The sequence below is a fragment of the Ictalurus furcatus genome, chromosome 11 (genome assembly GCF_023375685.1).
Source record: "Ictalurus furcatus strain D&B chromosome 11, Billie_1.0, whole genome shotgun sequence".
NCBI classification, from domain to species: Eukaryota; Metazoa; Chordata; class Actinopteri; order Siluriformes; family Ictaluridae; genus Ictalurus; species Ictalurus furcatus.
Window position 1 is genome coordinate 13,317,480 of NC_071265.1, and position 18,669 is coordinate 13,336,148.

At 37.7% G+C, this 18,669-nt stretch overlaps 2 protein-coding genes and 2 long non-coding RNA genes across 5 annotated transcripts; 3 read left to right on the forward strand and 1 right to left on the reverse strand.

Annotated features, from left to right (window-relative positions):
- The first annotated feature begins 719 nt into the window (after positions 1–719).
- LOC128615157 (odorant receptor 131-2-like) lies at positions 720–1,763 on the forward strand. Its single transcript, XM_053637012.1, has one exon. The coding sequence runs from the start codon at positions 822–824 to the stop codon at positions 1,761–1,763; it is 942 nt and encodes a 313-aa protein (XP_053492987.1). The 5' UTR covers positions 720–821.
- A 4,607-nt stretch (positions 1,764–6,370) lies between these two features.
- Positions 6,371–7,089, reverse strand: LOC128614650 (uncharacterized). Its single transcript, XR_008387078.1, has 2 exons — positions 7,033–7,089; positions 6,371–6,932 (listed from the first exon to the last, which is right to left on the reverse strand). It is a non-coding gene; the product is annotated as an uncharacterized LOC128614650 (long non-coding RNA).
- A 3,681-nt stretch (positions 7,090–10,770) lies between these two features.
- On the forward strand, positions 10,771–13,065 carry LOC128615057 (uncharacterized). 2 transcript variants are annotated; one of them, XR_008387138.1, is made up of 3 exons: positions 10,771–11,428; positions 11,539–11,662; positions 11,876–13,065. It is a non-coding gene; the product is annotated as an uncharacterized LOC128615057 (long non-coding RNA). The 2 variants fall into 2 exon arrangements; XR_008387139.1 differs by having other exon boundaries at positions 10,771–10,971; positions 11,127–11,662.
- Positions 13,066–16,666: 3,601 nt separating this feature from the next.
- LOC128615158 (odorant receptor 131-2-like) lies at positions 16,667–18,269 on the forward strand. The gene is made up of 2 exons (XM_053637013.1): positions 16,667–16,808; positions 17,491–18,269. Exons 1-2 carry the CDS (start codon positions 16,667–16,669, stop codon positions 18,243–18,245), a joined length of 897 nt encoding a protein of 298 aa, XP_053492988.1. The 3' UTR covers positions 18,246–18,269.
- Positions 18,270–18,669: the final 400 nt, after the last annotated feature.

The window sequence follows — 18,669 nt, forward strand, 5'->3', positions numbered from 1 at the left end:
ATTTTAGTGATAGGATGATACCACTTTTTATCTAGATGACAGGGGATACCTACTAAAGGCTACTGATCCTTCTGGCAGATCCCCAAACAGCATAAGAGATAAACTACAGTGAAGTACATTCATGAATGCATAGTGTTACAGAGTGCACTAGCAGGGTGTTAAAACATTGCTGAATGTTCCTGGAGACAGCCAAAGGAGCATTAATATCTTACAAAGATCTATAATATAAAGATATTCTATTGCATTTTAAATAGTGTACTCTATAGTATACGAAAATATTTTATATTTATAATATAAGGAAAGACCAGGTTATGTAACCATATGTCAAACTCTTTGGGACTTCCACATGCTAGGTTTTAACACACCAGTTTTAGAAATATCTTTTCAGTAGTCTGTGACATCACTAAAACCACCCAATGTATGATAGACATCTATAAAAGTCAGTGTTCAACACAGATACTAGCCAAAAGGGATGAGGTGAGTATTAGTACACTGACAGATACCTGGAGGATTAATAGGAGCAGCATTTTACCTGCATTTACATTTATAATTTATATAGATTATATTATACACGTTCATAAAATGAACTGATAACTGATAACTGATAACAACTGTTTAAATATATTTCAAAGATTTCATTTGGTAATTTTCCTACCTTGTATGATGTAATATATGTCTTCACAAAAGCTTATTCTATCCAACATACATAGAACTTCAAAACAGATTTGAAAAAGAAACAATTTTGTTATGACAAATTTGCAAGATTCAAACAGCTTTAACTAATTTACTATTGTTCCATTCTAGGAATAAAGCCCTAAGGTATGAACTCAACTGGAACTCTAGTACGAGACACATTCAGCACTGCATTTGCAAAGAATTTCATTTTGATTGGAGTGTGGATCAGCCTGAGCTACATCAATATTAGCATGGTGGCTACCTTCTTTAGCAACCATATATTTTATGAGGATCCACGCTATATTCTCTTCATTCACATGGTCATCAACGATGCAGTGCAACTGACTGTCACAGTAACTCTGTTCATAGTCAGCTACATTTACTACACCATCAATGTATCTGTCTGTTGTGTTATTATTCTTGTGGCTGTCTTTACCACACGCAATGCACCCATAAACCTGGCTGGAATGGCTGTTGAACGCTACATTGCAATTTGTGAACCTCTACGTCATACCCAGATCTGCACTGTACGGCGCACCTATATTCTCATTGGCTTTATCTGGTTCATCTGCATAGTGCCTGATATCACTGACCTCTTTATAACTCTGTCTACAGAACCCATCAGCTTCTTCCATAGTTCTATAATGTGTATGCGCCAGAATGTCTTCAAAGACCCAGTGCTTTTGTACAAGAGGCAAGCATTTGATGCAATATACTTCTCTTTAGTATTCCTCACACTAATCTATACTTACCTGAAGATTCTGTTTGCAGCCCGGGCCATCTCTACTGAGAAAACATCAGTCCGGAAGGCAAGAAAAACTATCTTGCTTCATGGAGTTCAACTTCTCATGTGTATGCTCTCCTATATTTCTCCCAGTGTTGAGGTCATGCTAAACATTATCTTCCCTGGACGTATCCTGGAAATCCGCTATGCCAACTATCTCATTGTCTACATCATGCCACGTTTTCTAGGTCCAATCATATATGGAGTGCGAGATCAAAAGTTCTGCAAGTATCTGCAGAGGTATTTTATAATTGTTCAGTGCAAATCCAGCACAAGAGTACACAGACAAGATGAAGATAATTAAACTAATAATAATATGTGGTGAAAATTGATTATTTAATGAAAAAAATTTATTCATTTTATGAAAAATAAATATATATATATATATATATATATATATATATATATATATATAATATTGGCACACTTCACGGAAAATGAGCAAAAGATTAATATATTTTAAAAAATAAAAAAGAAAGAAAGAAAAACATATGGAGTGAGTGGTTTACCTTAAACACATATAATTATAATTTATGACATTTTTCTGGTGTAAGTACTGGTGTAAAATTATCAGCACTCAGCTAAAAGTAATATTTGGTAATAACACTCAGCCTCCTGTGATGTAGAAGACAAGGTTTGAGTAAATTGTAGAGGGATCTTGGACGCTCCTCCATGCAACTGGTTAATTTTGTGCATGTATGCATGCATGTGCATCTTTAATTTAGACTGCATATTTCTGTAACACTTTACAATAAGGTTCCTTAGAAACCCAGTAACTACACAAGAACAATTTATTTACTAATGTATTAACTTTTTGAAATGAATATAATAATCCATTATGCTTCATTACTAATGAATGAATATGAAAAAGTAATATAGTAATGACCAGGAACAGCCATACTAATGCATTATAAGTAGTCTAAAAACATAAATGGTGGAAAAAGTAGTCTAAAATTACAGTATAGGTTTGGAGACCATCTACCAATAGAATACTAGTATTTAATAAAAAACAGTAAAAATTAATCAGTTAAGGCAACTTAAGTAGGCCTAAATTAGGTTAAGTTAATTTCAGATATAGACTATATCACCATATAAGTTTGTGGTCACCTGACCATCAGTCCCATATGTGGGCCTTCCCCAAAATATTGGCACAATGCTGGAAGCACACAATTGTATAGGATATCTTTATCTGCTGTAGCATTTCAATTTACATTCACTGGAAGAGGCCCAAACATTGTAATTATAAGTGTATTTCAACTAGCAATGGCAACCTTACTAGGGTTGATGTGTGTGCAAGTGCAGTGTGGGGGAGGAGCCAGTTGAGCCTGCATTGTTGTTCAAGATCTGATTAAAAAGAACGAGTGAGATTTACACCATCAAGTCATGTCTGGGAGTTACTAACAATTAATTAGAAAAAGCCATCAAAACAAACATGTTCCAACATGACAGTGGCCCTGTGCACAAATCAAGGTTTATGAAGACATGGTGTACCAAGGTTGAAGTGGAAGAACTTGAGTGATCTGCACAGAGCCCTGACCTCAACCCTTCAACCCCACTAAACACCTTTGGGATGAACTCGAATGCAGATTGCAGCCCAGGCCTCCTTTCCTGACATCAGTGCCTGACTAAAGCTGTTGTGACTGAGTGGGCAAATCCCAATCCCAACAGAGCAATCCCATGTTCCAACATCTAGTGGAAAGCATTCCCAGAAGTGTAGAGGTTATTATAACAGTGTTGTATATAAAATATACATGAAATAAACACGAGGGAGACCTAGTATGAGTAATATGTAATCTTATTGAGAATTCACTGGGCTGGTGGACTGTATGAACGGATGTTTACCTAAGACACAACACACAGATAAGCAAGGCGCAAGCCATACATGTATTTGATTAGTGCGGCAGGCCTCAGAGCGTAGGTGGACGGTCAACTAAGAGACACACACACACAAACACACACACAGGCCTATACCACCAAGCACACACATACAGAAGGAAAACAGAACATTATAAGAATAATAAAAGGAGTATTAAAATATTATAAGGATAATGTAATGATATTATGAAGTAGGGAGTACAGTAAACCACTTGCAAGCAGTATAACCATATATATATATATATATATATATATATATATATATATATATATATAACAGAAATGTAGAGCAAATATGAAAGGGAATTATAAACCAGAAATACAGAAAAATGTGAAAGAAACTTACTCATAATATACTTGGAGGTGGGGAAGAGTCTTGCCTCACGAGAAAAAGTCAGGAGTAATACAGACGAAGGCCTTAATTTTTAAGAGAGAACCAAGAGGGGCCATTTATAAGGGTAGTTGAGTCATGTTGCACCCGTGAGATAACTGTGAGACCAAGGTCTCTCCGAAATTTTGAGTCTCGTACCTATTGGTATTATGGGAAGGCTCTTTCGAAAACCTAATGGTGTTCAGGGAGGGCTCTTTATAAAACATAATTGTATTGTGGGAGGGCTCTTTCTAAAACACATTGGTATCTGGGTGATCCTGACCCTAAGAAAACTGTATAAATAGAAGAGCTTCAGCTCTGGTTTTTTTTAGATCGCATTTTGGGGCGTCTCAAACTGTGTGGATCTCGTGTGGTGGAACGGAACGAATAAACCTGGACCCTTGCTTCTTCTCACTCATGGCTGGTGTCTTATTTTTCTTTCTCCAATTGAATATTTGAGTATCTGTTTCTATGTTAAGTGTCTTCCGGTAATAGGCAAAATTTGAGCCAGCAACAGCAAAGGGCCTAAAACTGGAACAGGATGTTCAGAAATCACATATTAGTGGTATGGTCAGGTGTCCACAAACCTTTGGCCATATAGTGTTCAAAGGTATTAGATACATTATCGAAAAAATGGTTAGGCTTGTTTCATATAGAATAGCCTATGATTGCTAAACTGTTTTTTTTTTAATTACTTATTCATTTGCTTTGAATGTTTAAGCCTATATTAAGATTTCACAGGCTTGCAACTATTCATTCTATTCATTTAATCTTTATTTTGAACTATCACATTTCCAGTTTCATTCTATTTCCTCTGACCTGTTTGTGACTAGCCAAATAATGCTTTGTCTGTTGACACATTTAGGTTTTGTTGTTATTATGCATATTTTTTTTTAACATGGCTTCTAAATTTTGGAATTTCACCCTCTCTGGTAGGAAAGTGCTCTTGTGAATGACTTGCTAAAGAACATTTCTTCACCATGGTATGGATTAATCTGAAGTCTGGGAGAAGCAATCAATACACATTGAAGAAGAATTCAGGGCTGCATCCTAAAATGCATTCAGTCCTCTAAAGAGGATGCCTAAATAGAATACACCAGTGATGCCCTTACATACCATTTATTATTTTAGTATTTGGTCTGGGATGTAGACTAAACCAGAAGATACTGTAGTGCTTATTTGGGCGCATGGTGGCTTAGTGGTTAGCACGTTCACCTCACACCTCCAGGGTCGGGGGTTTGATTCCCACCGTGGCCTTGTGTGTGCAGAGTTTGCATGTTCCCATGCTGCGGGGGTTTCCTCCGGGTACTCCGGCTTCCTCCCCCAGTCCAAAGACATGCATGGTAGGCTGATTGGCATGTCCAAAGTGTCCGTCGTGTGTGAATGTGTATGTGATAGTGCCCTGCGATGGATTGGCACCCTGTCCAGGGTGTACTTCGCCTTGTGCCCCATGCTCCCTGGGAGCTCTTTCCCCGTGACCCTGAAGGAAGGATAAGCGGTATAGAAGATGGATGGATACATTTATTTATTGAGGTAAATGATCCAAAATTGCATATCTAGTGAGTTGTACAAAAAGTCTGTGAACCTTTGCTTTCAGTATCTGGTGTGACTCCCTTGTGTAGTAATAACTGCAAATAAACGTTTCCGGTAAGTGTTGATCAATGCTGCACATCAGCTTGAAGTACTTTGGGATTTTGGTGGATTTTCTCAAATGGATTGCTTGCTTCGAGGTCCTTCCACAACATTTCTATTGGATTAAGGTCAGGTCTTTGACTTGGCCATTCCAAAACTTTATTCTTCTTTATCCATTCTTTGGTAGAACAACTTGTGTGCTTAGGGTTGTTTTCTTGCCTTTTTCACTTTCTCTTGAGATTCAGTTCATGAACAGATGTCCTGACATTTTCTTTTACAATTTGCTGATATACTTTAGAATTCATTGTGCCATCCTGGCCCAGATGCAGCAAAACAGGCCCAAACCATTATACTTCCACCACCATATTTCACAGATGGTATAAGATTTTTATGCTGGAATACAGTATTTATCTTTCTCCAAACATAACACTTCTCATTTAAAGCAAAAAGTTCTATCCATCCACAAAATATTTTTCCAATAGCCAATAGGCGATTCACTCGAGGATGTGGTCATGGTGTGTGAATTAGGCCTCAGTTGTGTCTGAATAGTATTATGAGTTTTCATGTTTTTTCAGACATTTTAATGTAGTCCAAGGTTAAACTTGCAAACAGAAAACAGAGTAGAGTAAGTCAAGATCAAATGTATGACTGAAAAGCACAAGTTAATTACAATTTTAATTGAAAACAGCGGGAGCCTTCAACTTCATGTCCTACTCCATGAGCAGCTTAGCAGCCAGCCATACAACCATTTTAACTAATATATATATATATATATATATATATATATATATATATATATATATATATATATATATATATATTAGTTAAAATGGTTGTATGGCTGGCTGCTAAGCTGCTATATATATATATATATATATATATATATATATATATATATATATATATATATATAAGTTTGTAAACCCTTTAGAATTTTCTACATTTCTACATAAATATGACTTAAATATCATCGGATTTTCACATAAGTCCTAAAAATAAATAAGGAGAACACAAGTAAACAAATGAGACAAAAATTATACTTGATCATTTATTTGTTGAGGAAAATAATCCAATATTGCATATCTGTGAGTGACAAACGTATGTCAAACCTTGCTTTCAGTATCTGCTGTGACCTCCTTGTGCAGCAATAACTGCAACTAAACATTTCCGGTAACTGTTGATCAGTCCTGCACATTGGCTTGGAGGAATTTTAGCCCATTCCTCAGAACAGAACAGCTTCAACATTGGGATGTTGGTGGGTTTCATTTTAGCCCATTCCTCAGAACAGAACAGCTTCAACACTGGGATGTTGGAAGGTGGGCTTCAAGTCCTTCCACAGCATTAAGCCTCCATACTTTGCCCGTAATGGGCCGACAAATCTGATAGCGAAGCCATAAAAACAGGATGTGAGACTGTATCTCAGCAATGGCTTTACGCACTGACACAAAACTTGGTAAATGTCTTCAGGACTATGAACAGAGTCCAGTGCCACTTACTGCGCAAAAGCTACAATAACAAGTTAAAAATGCATGCATCCAACTGCCTAAGTTTTGTCCAATCTTCACCAAATTTGGCCCACATCATTTTGAGACCTGTCTAAACAAAAGTTGTCAAAAGAATATTAACATTCAAAACAGTTATCCTGTAATGTACTGGCAAATATGTGAAACTACAAATCATTCTTGAATCAGTTTACCTATAGTTATGGCTCTGTTTTCCTTTGATTTCTTATGCAACAATTGTAGTGTGTTTGTGAATGTGCAGCTCTAGGTGCTTTGCCCCCAAAAGGCTGCTTGCAGCTTTGTTTTAAATTTGTAATTGTTACATATTGTAAATGCATAGCAATTATAAACAACAAGAGTATACCGAAAAAATATTGGAGAGAGATTTACACAAGAAAAGGGTTGTAACAATTGCCACATTAATATTGTAATAATAATAATTGTGAATAGTGATACGATTCTTCAGTCTAGTATGTGTCAGCATTCTTGCAGCTGCATTCTGAACTCTTTGGAAGTGTTTAATGGAGCTCTTTGGTATGCCAACCAAAACACTGTTTCAGTAGTTGAGTCTAGATGTAGCAAATGCATGTATGTGCATATCTGTGGGGGAGAAAATATCATGAACTTTAGGGATGTTACGAAGGTGATAGCAATATTTGTACAACAGCATATTAAGGTGTTTTTTTTTTAAAACTGAGATCACTGTCAAACACAATCCCTAAATTGTTAACACAGTCATTAGACTTGAGACAATGAGCCTAGATATGGCATAATTAATTTTCTATGTGCATCATTTCTGGTAATAAGTACCTCTGTCTTATTGTTATTTAGCTGCAGAAAGTTCTGTGACAGCCACAAGCTGCTCTCTGTGCAGTTTACCAGGGTGTTAATCGACTTGTGGGCATCCGGTGCAAGTGAGTGATAGATTGTGTGTCATCTGCATACTGATGGAAGGAGATGTTATATCGATTAATTACACCAGCTAATGGCAGCATATATAAGTTAAATAACAACAGACCCAATATCGAGCCTTGGGGAACACCACAAGATATTGCATGACGTCTGGAGGGGTGTGTACCCAGTGCAAGATAATATTCCCTGCCACTTAAGTAGGATCTAAACCAATCTAGGACTAGGCCTGATAAGCCAACCCAGTTTTGCAGTCAGTCAAGCAGAATCCCATGGTCAACTGTGTCAAAGGCAGCACTGAGATCTAAAAGAACTTGAATTGAAAGATTACCTGTGTCCTTATTTTGTTGCAGATCATTTTTAACATTTGAAGAGCAGTCTCTGTGATATGGTTGGACCGAAATGCCAGACTGAAATGTCTCATTGAGATTATTGATGTTGAGCTGTATGGACACAACGTTTTCAATTATTTTGCCAATAAATGGAAGATTAGAGATAGGTCTGTAGTTACTGAGCACAGAATAATCAAGATTGTTTCTCTTAAGCAGAGGTCTAACAATAGCTGTCTTAAAAGTGTGTTGAAAAATTCCTTGCTGGAGGCATGTGTACTGCAGATGTGGCCAGAGCAATAAACTGAAATGTAATGTAAGATGCCTAAGACAGTGCTACAGGGAGACAGGAAGGACAGCTGATCATCCTTGCAGTTGAAAATTACATGTAACCATGTGCCCTCCAAAATGTGATCGAGAACTTGCAAATGCCTTGGTAGAAGAGTGGGGTAACATCTCACAGCAAGAACTGACAAATCTGGTGCAGTCCATGAGGATGAGATGCACTGTAGTACTTAAAGCAGCTGGTGGTCACAGCAGATAATGTCTATTACTTTTATATTGACCCCCCCCCCCCTTTTCAGGGATTCATTATTCCGATTCTGTTCGTCAATGTCTGTCAAACTTGTTCAGATTATGTCTCAGTTGAATTTTTTATGTTAATACAAATATTTACTCATGTTAAGAAATTAGCTGGAAATAAAAGCAATTGAATGTGAGAGGACATTTCTTTTTTTGCTGAGTATATTTCTCAGTCTAGTGACAACTGATCTGAGGGGTGACTGTGGCTGTGCTATCCACTTCCCGGGGTTGTGGGTAGCATTGCTGTTGTTGTTGCTGTTGAAAGATGTTAAGAGTGTATAGGAGATGCTGTAAAGTAGGTTGGAAACGAGCATTTGAGTCTGAACAATGTTCAGATGAAATCCGTCCACTTTAAACAGATGTCTTCACTCCCAGAACACGTTAAAGTTGTCCTTGAAATGCACCCCTTGCACTGTAAACCCAGATAAATTGATTGTACTTATACGTTTGAGGAAAGTGGTTGCCTTAAAAAAAAATTAAGTAATGTTTACTCGATAACTTAAATGAACTTAACTTAAACATTCCAGCCCTTCCAACAATTATTTTAAAGTTCAATGCACTAAATTCCAAGTTGATTTAACTCAAAATCATTTGTAATATCAATTGCTCTGTCCAATCACTCAACTTAGTTTCTTAAGTTAAATAAAGTAAACTTTAAATTCATTAAATTATATAAAAAAGCAAGCAAATAACAAAAGTATTTATTTTTTCAACTGAAATATTTTCATTTGAAAATACGAAATGGTTTCAAACTATATTTTTCACAGTTAAAATGAACAGATGAAAAAATGTCCCCTGAACTCGCCTACATTTTTTATTACTCACAAACAGCCTCTCAATGGAAAATAGAAACAATAAAAACTGGCTAAAACATACTTTCTAACCATTCATAAACAGCAGTAGTTATATCATACACTTTCTGTCAAACTGTCAATCAAAGTAGTGTGTTTGATAATTTATGGCCCCTCTCTTTCCCTGACTGACAGGTCTGTAGGTACACTTTAATTTATGACAGGTCTGGGGGGTAACCCTATCCACTGTATCAGTGGGTCAATCTGGCTAATTTGTGTCTGGTAGTGGTGGAGAAGGGTGTGCGGGGGGAATAGTCCCCCTCCCAACAAAAGGTGTTTATGTTAATGAGTTTGGTTTTTTGGTTTGGGTGAAATACGTCTGAAAAGAAATAATGTTTTAATATGGGCATGTGTTTGTGTTACTGTGTGGGGTTATTTTCGTTTGTGTAAACACATTGTTAGAAAAGCATTATGAATGAAATGTGTACATATATGAGTAGAATATTTGTTTTGTGAAATAAATGAAAACAAATGTTGTTATAAGAGTTTTACATGCATGGACGGTGAAGTTCGATGAACCTCTCATTGCGGATCAGTGAGGAATACAAGAATATTATGTATACGGTTGGCAAAATCCAATGAACCTCTCACTGAGACAGATCGGTAAGGAATTAATGTTTGTAAAAGTATCTCAAATAAATTGAGTAGAACTCAGAAAAAGAAAAAAAAAGTGGAGGGGAAAAATTTCAGATGATCCAGATCTAAAATTGGCTGCATACGCCCCTCTTTTTTTGCAGTCCAGGAAATAACATCTGTAAAAACCTCCCTCCTTCAGGGAACAGGGTACATGTTCTATGGCCCCTTTGTCCAAGAAGGATCTTATTTCCTGTGCTAACGTCGGGCTCTGCTCTGTACTGACTACTATGGTGAGCACACCTCTGAACCGGGTGGGTCGAGTTCTGAACTGGACCTGGTAACCCATTTCTACAGTAGACAGAACCCAAGACATTTGGCAGTAGTTTCCACACTGCCAGATGGTCTTTTAGTGACATTAACTTTTCCACATTCAATTGAAGGGAAAGCATCTGATTTTCGTTGCCTTGTGACAGCTTGCTGACCAGAGAACACTGAAAACGTAAGACAGCCTTGGCTAGGGGAGGCCCTATAGTAGTACTGGGGGCTGGCTAACTGCCCTAACAACCTCATGTCCCCTGATACATCCCTCCCCGGCCCCTCAGGACTGCTCCTCCTTTGTCTGCTTGGCCTTTATTACCATTCTCAGATCAGGCATAGTAGCAGGGCGTGGGCAATTTTTTACTGCACTGTATGCAAATCAAGTTCAAAAGCCACATTAGTCTTCATTCAGTGACTTGAACTTCTAGGTTTTTTTTTTTTTTTTTTAGTTTTGTGATCACTTTCAAAATTATGGTAAATTTAAGCTCAATAATTTTTTTCACTGTGCCAACAGTAATAACAGAGGAGAGTGTCTCTTAGGTGGTGACATGCTGTCATCTGTCTTGCTGTGAGCCCTTTTTTCTATCCGTGACATTTCACTGATGTTTGGAATTAGAAATGTCTTTGAAATTTTGCTGTGAAAAATTTGCAAGTTTTTAAAATTTTCACAGTATAGGATCAAGCAGACCTTTGTTTTGACATCCCCGGTTATTCCTTTCCTAGGCTTTCCTCTCTGGACAGCCACCTGTCTCTCTGTCTGCTATTTTCAATGGCAACTGTAATCACTGCATCTGTACGTGGTCAGGATCTATCTCTGCTCTGTTTCTCTGACAATGATATCATGTTCTAACATGTTAGCCCATAATATTTTTATGTCAACCAAAATTTGGCACTTGACTCTGGTGTTATATACAGTTGTGTTGGATTGTGAAGTAATTTTCTCGTTTTCTTCTTAAGAAAGATCCGAGCAGGCACAAACTTGGAAGGGAGGAATAGTTTTATTGAAATTCCATGTACATTCTCAGGTGTTATCCCTTCACTGTTCAGTCCTCAACTAGGTGTAGTTCCTTCAATGTTCAGTCCTCAACTATCTTCCCTAAAGTAAAAAAGCTCTTTCTTAAAACATCTTACCCAGGCTGCTAACCCAAGGTCAACACACAGATAAAACTGTCTTCTAGACCTCTGAAAACACATTCCAGTTCCAAGGCCGGAGTATCCACGTATGGGATTTGGCAAGTGCCCTAGGGCACCAGCCAACGGTGGGCACCAAATGATTAAGATAACGACTAGACCTTGTTATATGTTCTATATATATTATTTACTGGTAGAGATGCAAACAGATACAAAATTAACAGTTTATACTACCTATCTCTCTATCTGTATCTCTCTCTCTCTCTCTCTCTCTCTCTCTCTCTCTCTATATATATATATATATATATATATATATATATATATGTATATTGTGACGACAGGCCGGCGGCTGGGGCACAAAAGGGAAAGAGCACTCCTCCCGCTACTGCCACTATGGTGCTGAAGAGACAGGTCCGCTTCAGTACCATCAATGTTTTGGACAGCCAGAGAGCACTTGGCTGCCAGGCGGGGCCACCGACACACACACGTCAAACGGCTAATGATCAGTGTGGCCACTCTCCACCATCTAGCAGCCAACGAGAGAGTATAAAAGGGCCATCCTCTGCTAGCAAAGGGAGAGAGGGCTCCCGAGGCATGCATAATAATTTGTTTTGTGTTTCTTGCAGAGGATTCAGATGCGACGGAGGATTTCACCCGGATACCTATTTTTCATGCTATCAGCCATCGGCCGATAGTTTAAATCTAGTTTACATCTGATGATCAGGGCCGATTATATCCTGTCAATAAAAAGAGGGCGGGAAAACACATCGATTTCATGCTGTGTGTAAAGAAGATGTCTCTTGTGTGGAACGACAACAAAACTGCAGATTGTAATCTCTGTAAGCTCTGCACTGCTAAAATTTTACACCGGAAATGAGCAGCAGTGAAGCAGAGGTTTCCGCGTCGAGTCCAGTTTATTATTATTTTTTTATCCCCGCGCTGTCCGCTCACCCTCGCGCTGAATTAAAGCTCCAGTACACTGATAAAAGATTTAAATGAAGATGAGTTGACAAAAAGGTATATATTGCACAGAAAAATATATTTATAGAGTAGTATATTTCATATACAGTTAACGTTAATATATAAAAAAGTTTATATTAAATATTTCCAGTTTGATGTTCATTGATGAAGTAGAAATGCTTTTGTTTGTGGTGAGTGAATGTGAGCCTAACAGGAGGTTCTTTTTTAGAATTCGGTCAATTAATTCTGTTAATATGAATTAATAACATTCAATAAGTTACGATATCTTACTTTAATCCTCAGAATTTAGTTAATGTGTTAATGTTAATTTGAGTAATGTGTTTTCTGTTTATGAGACCAGTTACTGTGAAACAGCTTGTTGAAATGGAGAGAATAAAGTTTTTATTTGCATTTCTTTCAGAATTCTTTTAAATGAATTATTATAATTTATAAGGAGGCATAAAAAGCAGAACTATAGGTATCGGCCAATATCACTCTGAATAATCGGTTATCGTATTGGCTGAATTTAGTAAATGAGTTTACTAAATTTAGTATTGGTGCATCTCTTATATATCTATATCTATCTATCTATCTATCTATATTATATATATATATACATATATATATATATATAAATAGATAGATAGATAGATTATATATATATATATATATATATATATATATATATATATATATATATATATATATATATATACACAGAATCTCACAAAAGTGAGTACACCCCTCACATTTTTGTAAATATATGATTATATCTTTTAATGTGACAGCACTGAAGAAATGACACTTTGCTACAATGTAAAGTAGTGAGTGTACAGCTTGTGTAACAGTGTAAATTTGCTGTCCCCTCAAAATAACTCAACACACAGCCATTAATGTCTAAACCGCTGGCAACAAAAGTGAGTACACCCCTAAGTGAAAATGTCCAAATTGGGCCCAAAGTGTCAATATTTTGTGTGACCACCATTATTTTCCAGCACTGCATTAACCCTCTTGGGCATGGAGTTCACCAGAGCTTCACAGGTTGCCACTGGAGTCCTCATCCACTCCTCCATGACGACATCACGGAGCTGGTGGATGTTAGAGACCTTGTGCTCCTCCACCTTCCATTTGAGGATGCCCCACTGATGGTCAATAGGGTTTAGACCATCACCTTCACCCTCAGCTTCTTTAGCAAGGCAGTGGTTGTCTTGGAGGTGTGTTTGGGGTCGTTATCATGCTGGAATACTGCCCTGCGGCCCAGTCTCTGAAGGGAGGGGATCATGCTCTGCTTCAGTATGTCACAGTACATGTTGGCATTCATGGTTCCCTTAATGAACTGTAGCTCCCCAGTGCCGGCAGCACTCATGCAGCCCCAGACCATGACACTCCCACCACCATGCTTGACTGTAGGCAAGACACACTTGTCTTTGTACTGCTCACCTGGTTGCCGCCACACATGCTTGACACCATCTGAACCATATAAGTTTATCTTGGTCTCATCAGTCCACAGGACATGGTTCAAGTAATCCATGTCCTTAGTCTGCTTGTCTTCAGCAAACTATTTGCGGGCTTTCTTGTGCATCATCTTTAGAAGAGGCTTCCTTCTGGGACGACAGCCATGCAGACCAATTTGATGCAGTGTGCGGCGTATGGTCTGAGCACTGACAGGCTGACTCCCCACCCCTTCAACCTCTGCAGCAGTGCTGGCAGCACTCATATGTGTATTTCCCAAAGACAACCTCTGGATATGACGCTAGGCACGTGCACTCAACTTCTTTGGTCGACCATGGCGAGGCCTGTTCTGAATGGAACCTGTCCTGTTAAACTGCTGTATGGTCTTGGCCACCTTGCTGCAGCTCAGTGTCAGGGTCTTGGCAATCTTCTTATAGCCTAGGCCATCTTTATGTAGAGCAACAATTCTTTTTTTCAGATCCTCAGAGAGTTCTTTGCCATGAGATGCCATGTTGAACTTCCAGTGACCAGTATGAGGGAGTGTGAGAGCGATGACACCAAATTTAACACACCTGCTCCCCATACACACCTGAGACCTTGTAACACTAACAAGTCACATGACACTGGGGAGGGAAAATGGCTAATTGGGCTCAGTTTGGACATTTTCACTTAGGGGTGTACTCACTTTTGTTGCCAGCGGTTTAGACATTAATGGCTGTGTGTTGAGTTATTTTGAGGGGACAGCAAATTTATACTGTTACACAAGCTGTATACTCACTACTTTACAATGTAGCAAAGTGTCATTTCTTCAGTGTTGTCACATGAAAAGATATAATCAAATATTTACAAAAATGTGAGGGGTGTACTCACTTTTGTGAGATACTGTATATAGATAGATAGATAGATTATATATATATATATATATATATATATATATATATATATATATATATTTATATATATTTATATATAGAGAGAGAGAGTGAGAGAGAGAGAGAGAGAGAGAGAGAGAGAGAGAGCGCATTTATAAAAAATATATGCATATAATGAATTGTGATTAGGGTTGTACCCCCCCACCCCCAGTTGAGTCCACAAACAAATATCAGACAAATTTGAAATGGATCAGCTAAGCAGTATTACAAAACACAAACTAAAAAAAGATAAAGTATCATGGCGCATAGGCACCATTCACAGTGTAACCGCAATCGCAGGTTTTTTTCTTTGGAATTAGAAATAAACGTTGAGGATTTAATTAATGACTTTGCTTGCACAAAATCAAGAAAGAAGATGTTCTGCTAAAAGTAAGTATGTGATGCTGTTGTCAATTTGGTATTTGTGGAACGGGTTTCTGTTTTAATTGGTTGCTCAGTTAGTGATGCTTGTAATGTGTTCTGTTTTGCTCCTGTGCGTCTCTGTGGTGCTGAATTCAGCTGTTGATATGGTTGTTGCGACCGTCTTTCTTGGGCTTAGCTTATTTGGTACTTGTGTGCAATGATTTTGTTACACATACTCTGTAATGGTTTTTCAGGTAGTCTTAATACAGGCCATTTATGATGGAAATAATGATATTTAGCATGACATGTTGCATTGGCATGTAAGTTACATTCAGATTTGAGCATCAGTAATGGCTAGAATGGCATTTGTAGGCCCAAGTCTGTCTGTGGTATAAGGTTCTTTAGTTGGGTCTTTCATTTTCTGTAGTATGTGTTGTGAGCTTGTACTTTAGCTATACGTTCATGTAAACCTATGGTCTTCATACCCATAGTAAATTTCACTTTTGTTTATGTGTAAAGTGGGTGGAGGAGGGGCATTTCAAGTGTGGTCACCCTGTGGGCAACACTCTCTGTTAATCTGGGCTGGTCCAGTTCACAATATATGCTCTTTGAGGATGTTTTCCTTAACACATGAATCTTGAAAAGTGATGCTCCAGAAAGTATTAAAATTACATACCATACTGTTAATATGAACAGTAAGAAGAGATATAATGAAAACCCATAACTGTTCGTCAGTTGTCATGTAGTCCTTAAGTAAAGCACTAATATTTTACTCTCCAAAGTTTTAGCAGTTTCAATTTTGGAACTTCCTTTAACATTAGCTAGTGTGAAGCTATTTACAGTACTCTGAATGACACAGTCTCTGATTATTCTTAAATTAATCCTAATAAACATTGAATATGCATTTGTATCTTTACCTTATTCCTACACCCACCTTACACTTTTTACAATGGAAAGAATCCAACTGCATCTTTCAGCTCACATACTGATGGAAATTATATAGCTTACTTTTTCTTCTGAGACATAAGGTTGCGCTGAGGAAGGTTGAGATGATCCCTATAGAATTCTTATACCCTTCACCCATCAACCATGTTCATTAATTACAAAGTCACACTATATAAGAGCCAGTTTGAACCTGTAGACAGAACAGACCAATGACACAAATAGTTAAGCGTCTACCACAGATTTTCTAGATCCATGGAATGAACTAGTGGATATATATATATATATATGCTTATTTTTGTAATTTGCTTTGTTTGTTTGTTTGTGATTTTGATATTTATTTTAGTCATTTAAAATTGTGTGCATTTTAGCTATTTATAAAAATCTATGTAATCTTTATATTGTTATTTAAAAATATTAATGGGTCTATTGAAATGTTTGTGTGAATGTATCCTTGCAACATTTATAGCCGTGTCTCCTCATTTTTCATAACACTTTCAGATTATGAACTCTCCTGCTGGCTCTACATATGAAAACTTCAACCTCAGCCTGCCTCAGAATGTTACTCCAAGGGACAACTTTAGCAGTGCACTTACCAAAAACATAATGGCCATGCTAGTGTGGCTGGCCCTCAGCATCCTCAATGGTACCATGACATCCACTTTCTTTAGACACAGCTTTTTCTACGAGGACCCACGCTACATAATGTTTATATACATGGTCATTAACGATGCAGTCCAGCTGACACTTGTAACAGGTCTGTATGTGGTAAGTGTTTAAACCAAGTTTCCATCAACTCCTCCAGTTCATGTAGGCCATTACAAAAACCTGTAGACTTTCAGAAAACTTCATGTGCCTTCTTTTGTCAATAATAGTAAACTATTTTGCATAATAAATATATGAATAACAAGAGGGTGCACACCTGTAAGCAGGTGACCAAATATATGAACAAATGAGAAAATTTTCATGATTATATTGAATTTTAGTGATATTTATGATCTAGGATCTTATAAGTATTGCCACACCAAGATAATTACTATTGCCTAACTGACATCATGAACAAACTTTGAGTGTAGACTGAAAATACACTAAATCATAAAATGCTAAAGCAATGTTTTTAGGCAAGCCAGTTAAACCATTTGTGATGCTATTGTAGACTTTGTGCTCAAAGCATCTCTCAGTCTGTCTCTATCAGTGTGTTTACTTCAAAACAAAGTCCAAATTTATCTGTTCAGTCTGTACTGTGCTTATCTGAAAATCTGTTTGTTATTGAATGTGCACTGCTGAAAACAGAGCGCATTCAGAATTGTACAGAATTGGTTTGTAATGTTCTTCATTTTCAAAACATCCATCCTTTCCTCAGGTGAGTTATGCTTTCTCCAAGATCCTGGTTTCTGCCTGTTGCCCATTTATCATGACCGCTGTTCTGACGACACGCTCTACACCCCTCATCCTTGCCGGGATGGCCATCGAGCGCTACATCTCCATTTGCTTTCCCCTCCATTATGGGTACATGTGCACAGTGCAGCGCACCATCTGGATTATTGGGGTTATCCTTGTTTTAAGTATTGCACCCCCCCTCACAGACCTCTTTATAACACTTGCCAAGGAGCCTGCATCCTTTTTTGAAAGCTTTATCTTCTGTGACCATTCACTGCTTTTTCGTGATCGCTCGATCTACTACAAAAACTGTGCTTTTGACAGTGTCTATTTTTCCTTTGTCTTTTTGAGCTTGCTTTACACATACTTCAAGATCATGTTGACAGCACGAGCAGCCTCCACTGACCTGGTGTCTGTGAAAAAGGCACGGAACACGGTGCTGCTTCATGGTGTGCAGCTGCTACTCTGCATGCTGGCTTTTGTGGTGCCATCCATGCAGACTCCTCTAATCCACTTGTTTCCACAGTATGGTCTGGAGATACGCTACATCAACTTTCTGCTGGTCTACATTATCCCACGCTTCATGAGCCCTATGATCTATGGGGTCAGAGATGAGAAATTCAGAATATATTGGATTAGGTACCTACTCCATATGGTCAACAGGGTGAAAACTACTGAACACTTACCTCAACAACCAAAGTGAATTTCAAGGTGTATAGGACATTGATACTGTATATCCAATGTATTAAATATCATCATGTACAATGAGGTTAGTTCACAAATATGAAGTGGTTAAGGAGAACTGGGGAAGTAAGGATATAGTAAGACTATGTCATTATTATTATTATTCTATTTTAATTAAAGAATATCTCTTATCTACAGACGTTTTATGGTTTTGAAAACACAACCTGCTTGCCTACTTTCCATCATCTCCTCTCTTCCATGTAGGTCCTTAGAAAAATAGAAAAAAAAGTACAAAGCAACCATTCTTAGCCATGTGTGGTACACCATTTTGATTATCACCCAATTTGAATATTTAACTACAATTAAATACAAGCAGTGAAAAAAAAACAGTTCAGACCTTGGATGTGATGAAAAAGCAGAGAGCTCATTTAAAAAAGCTGTGC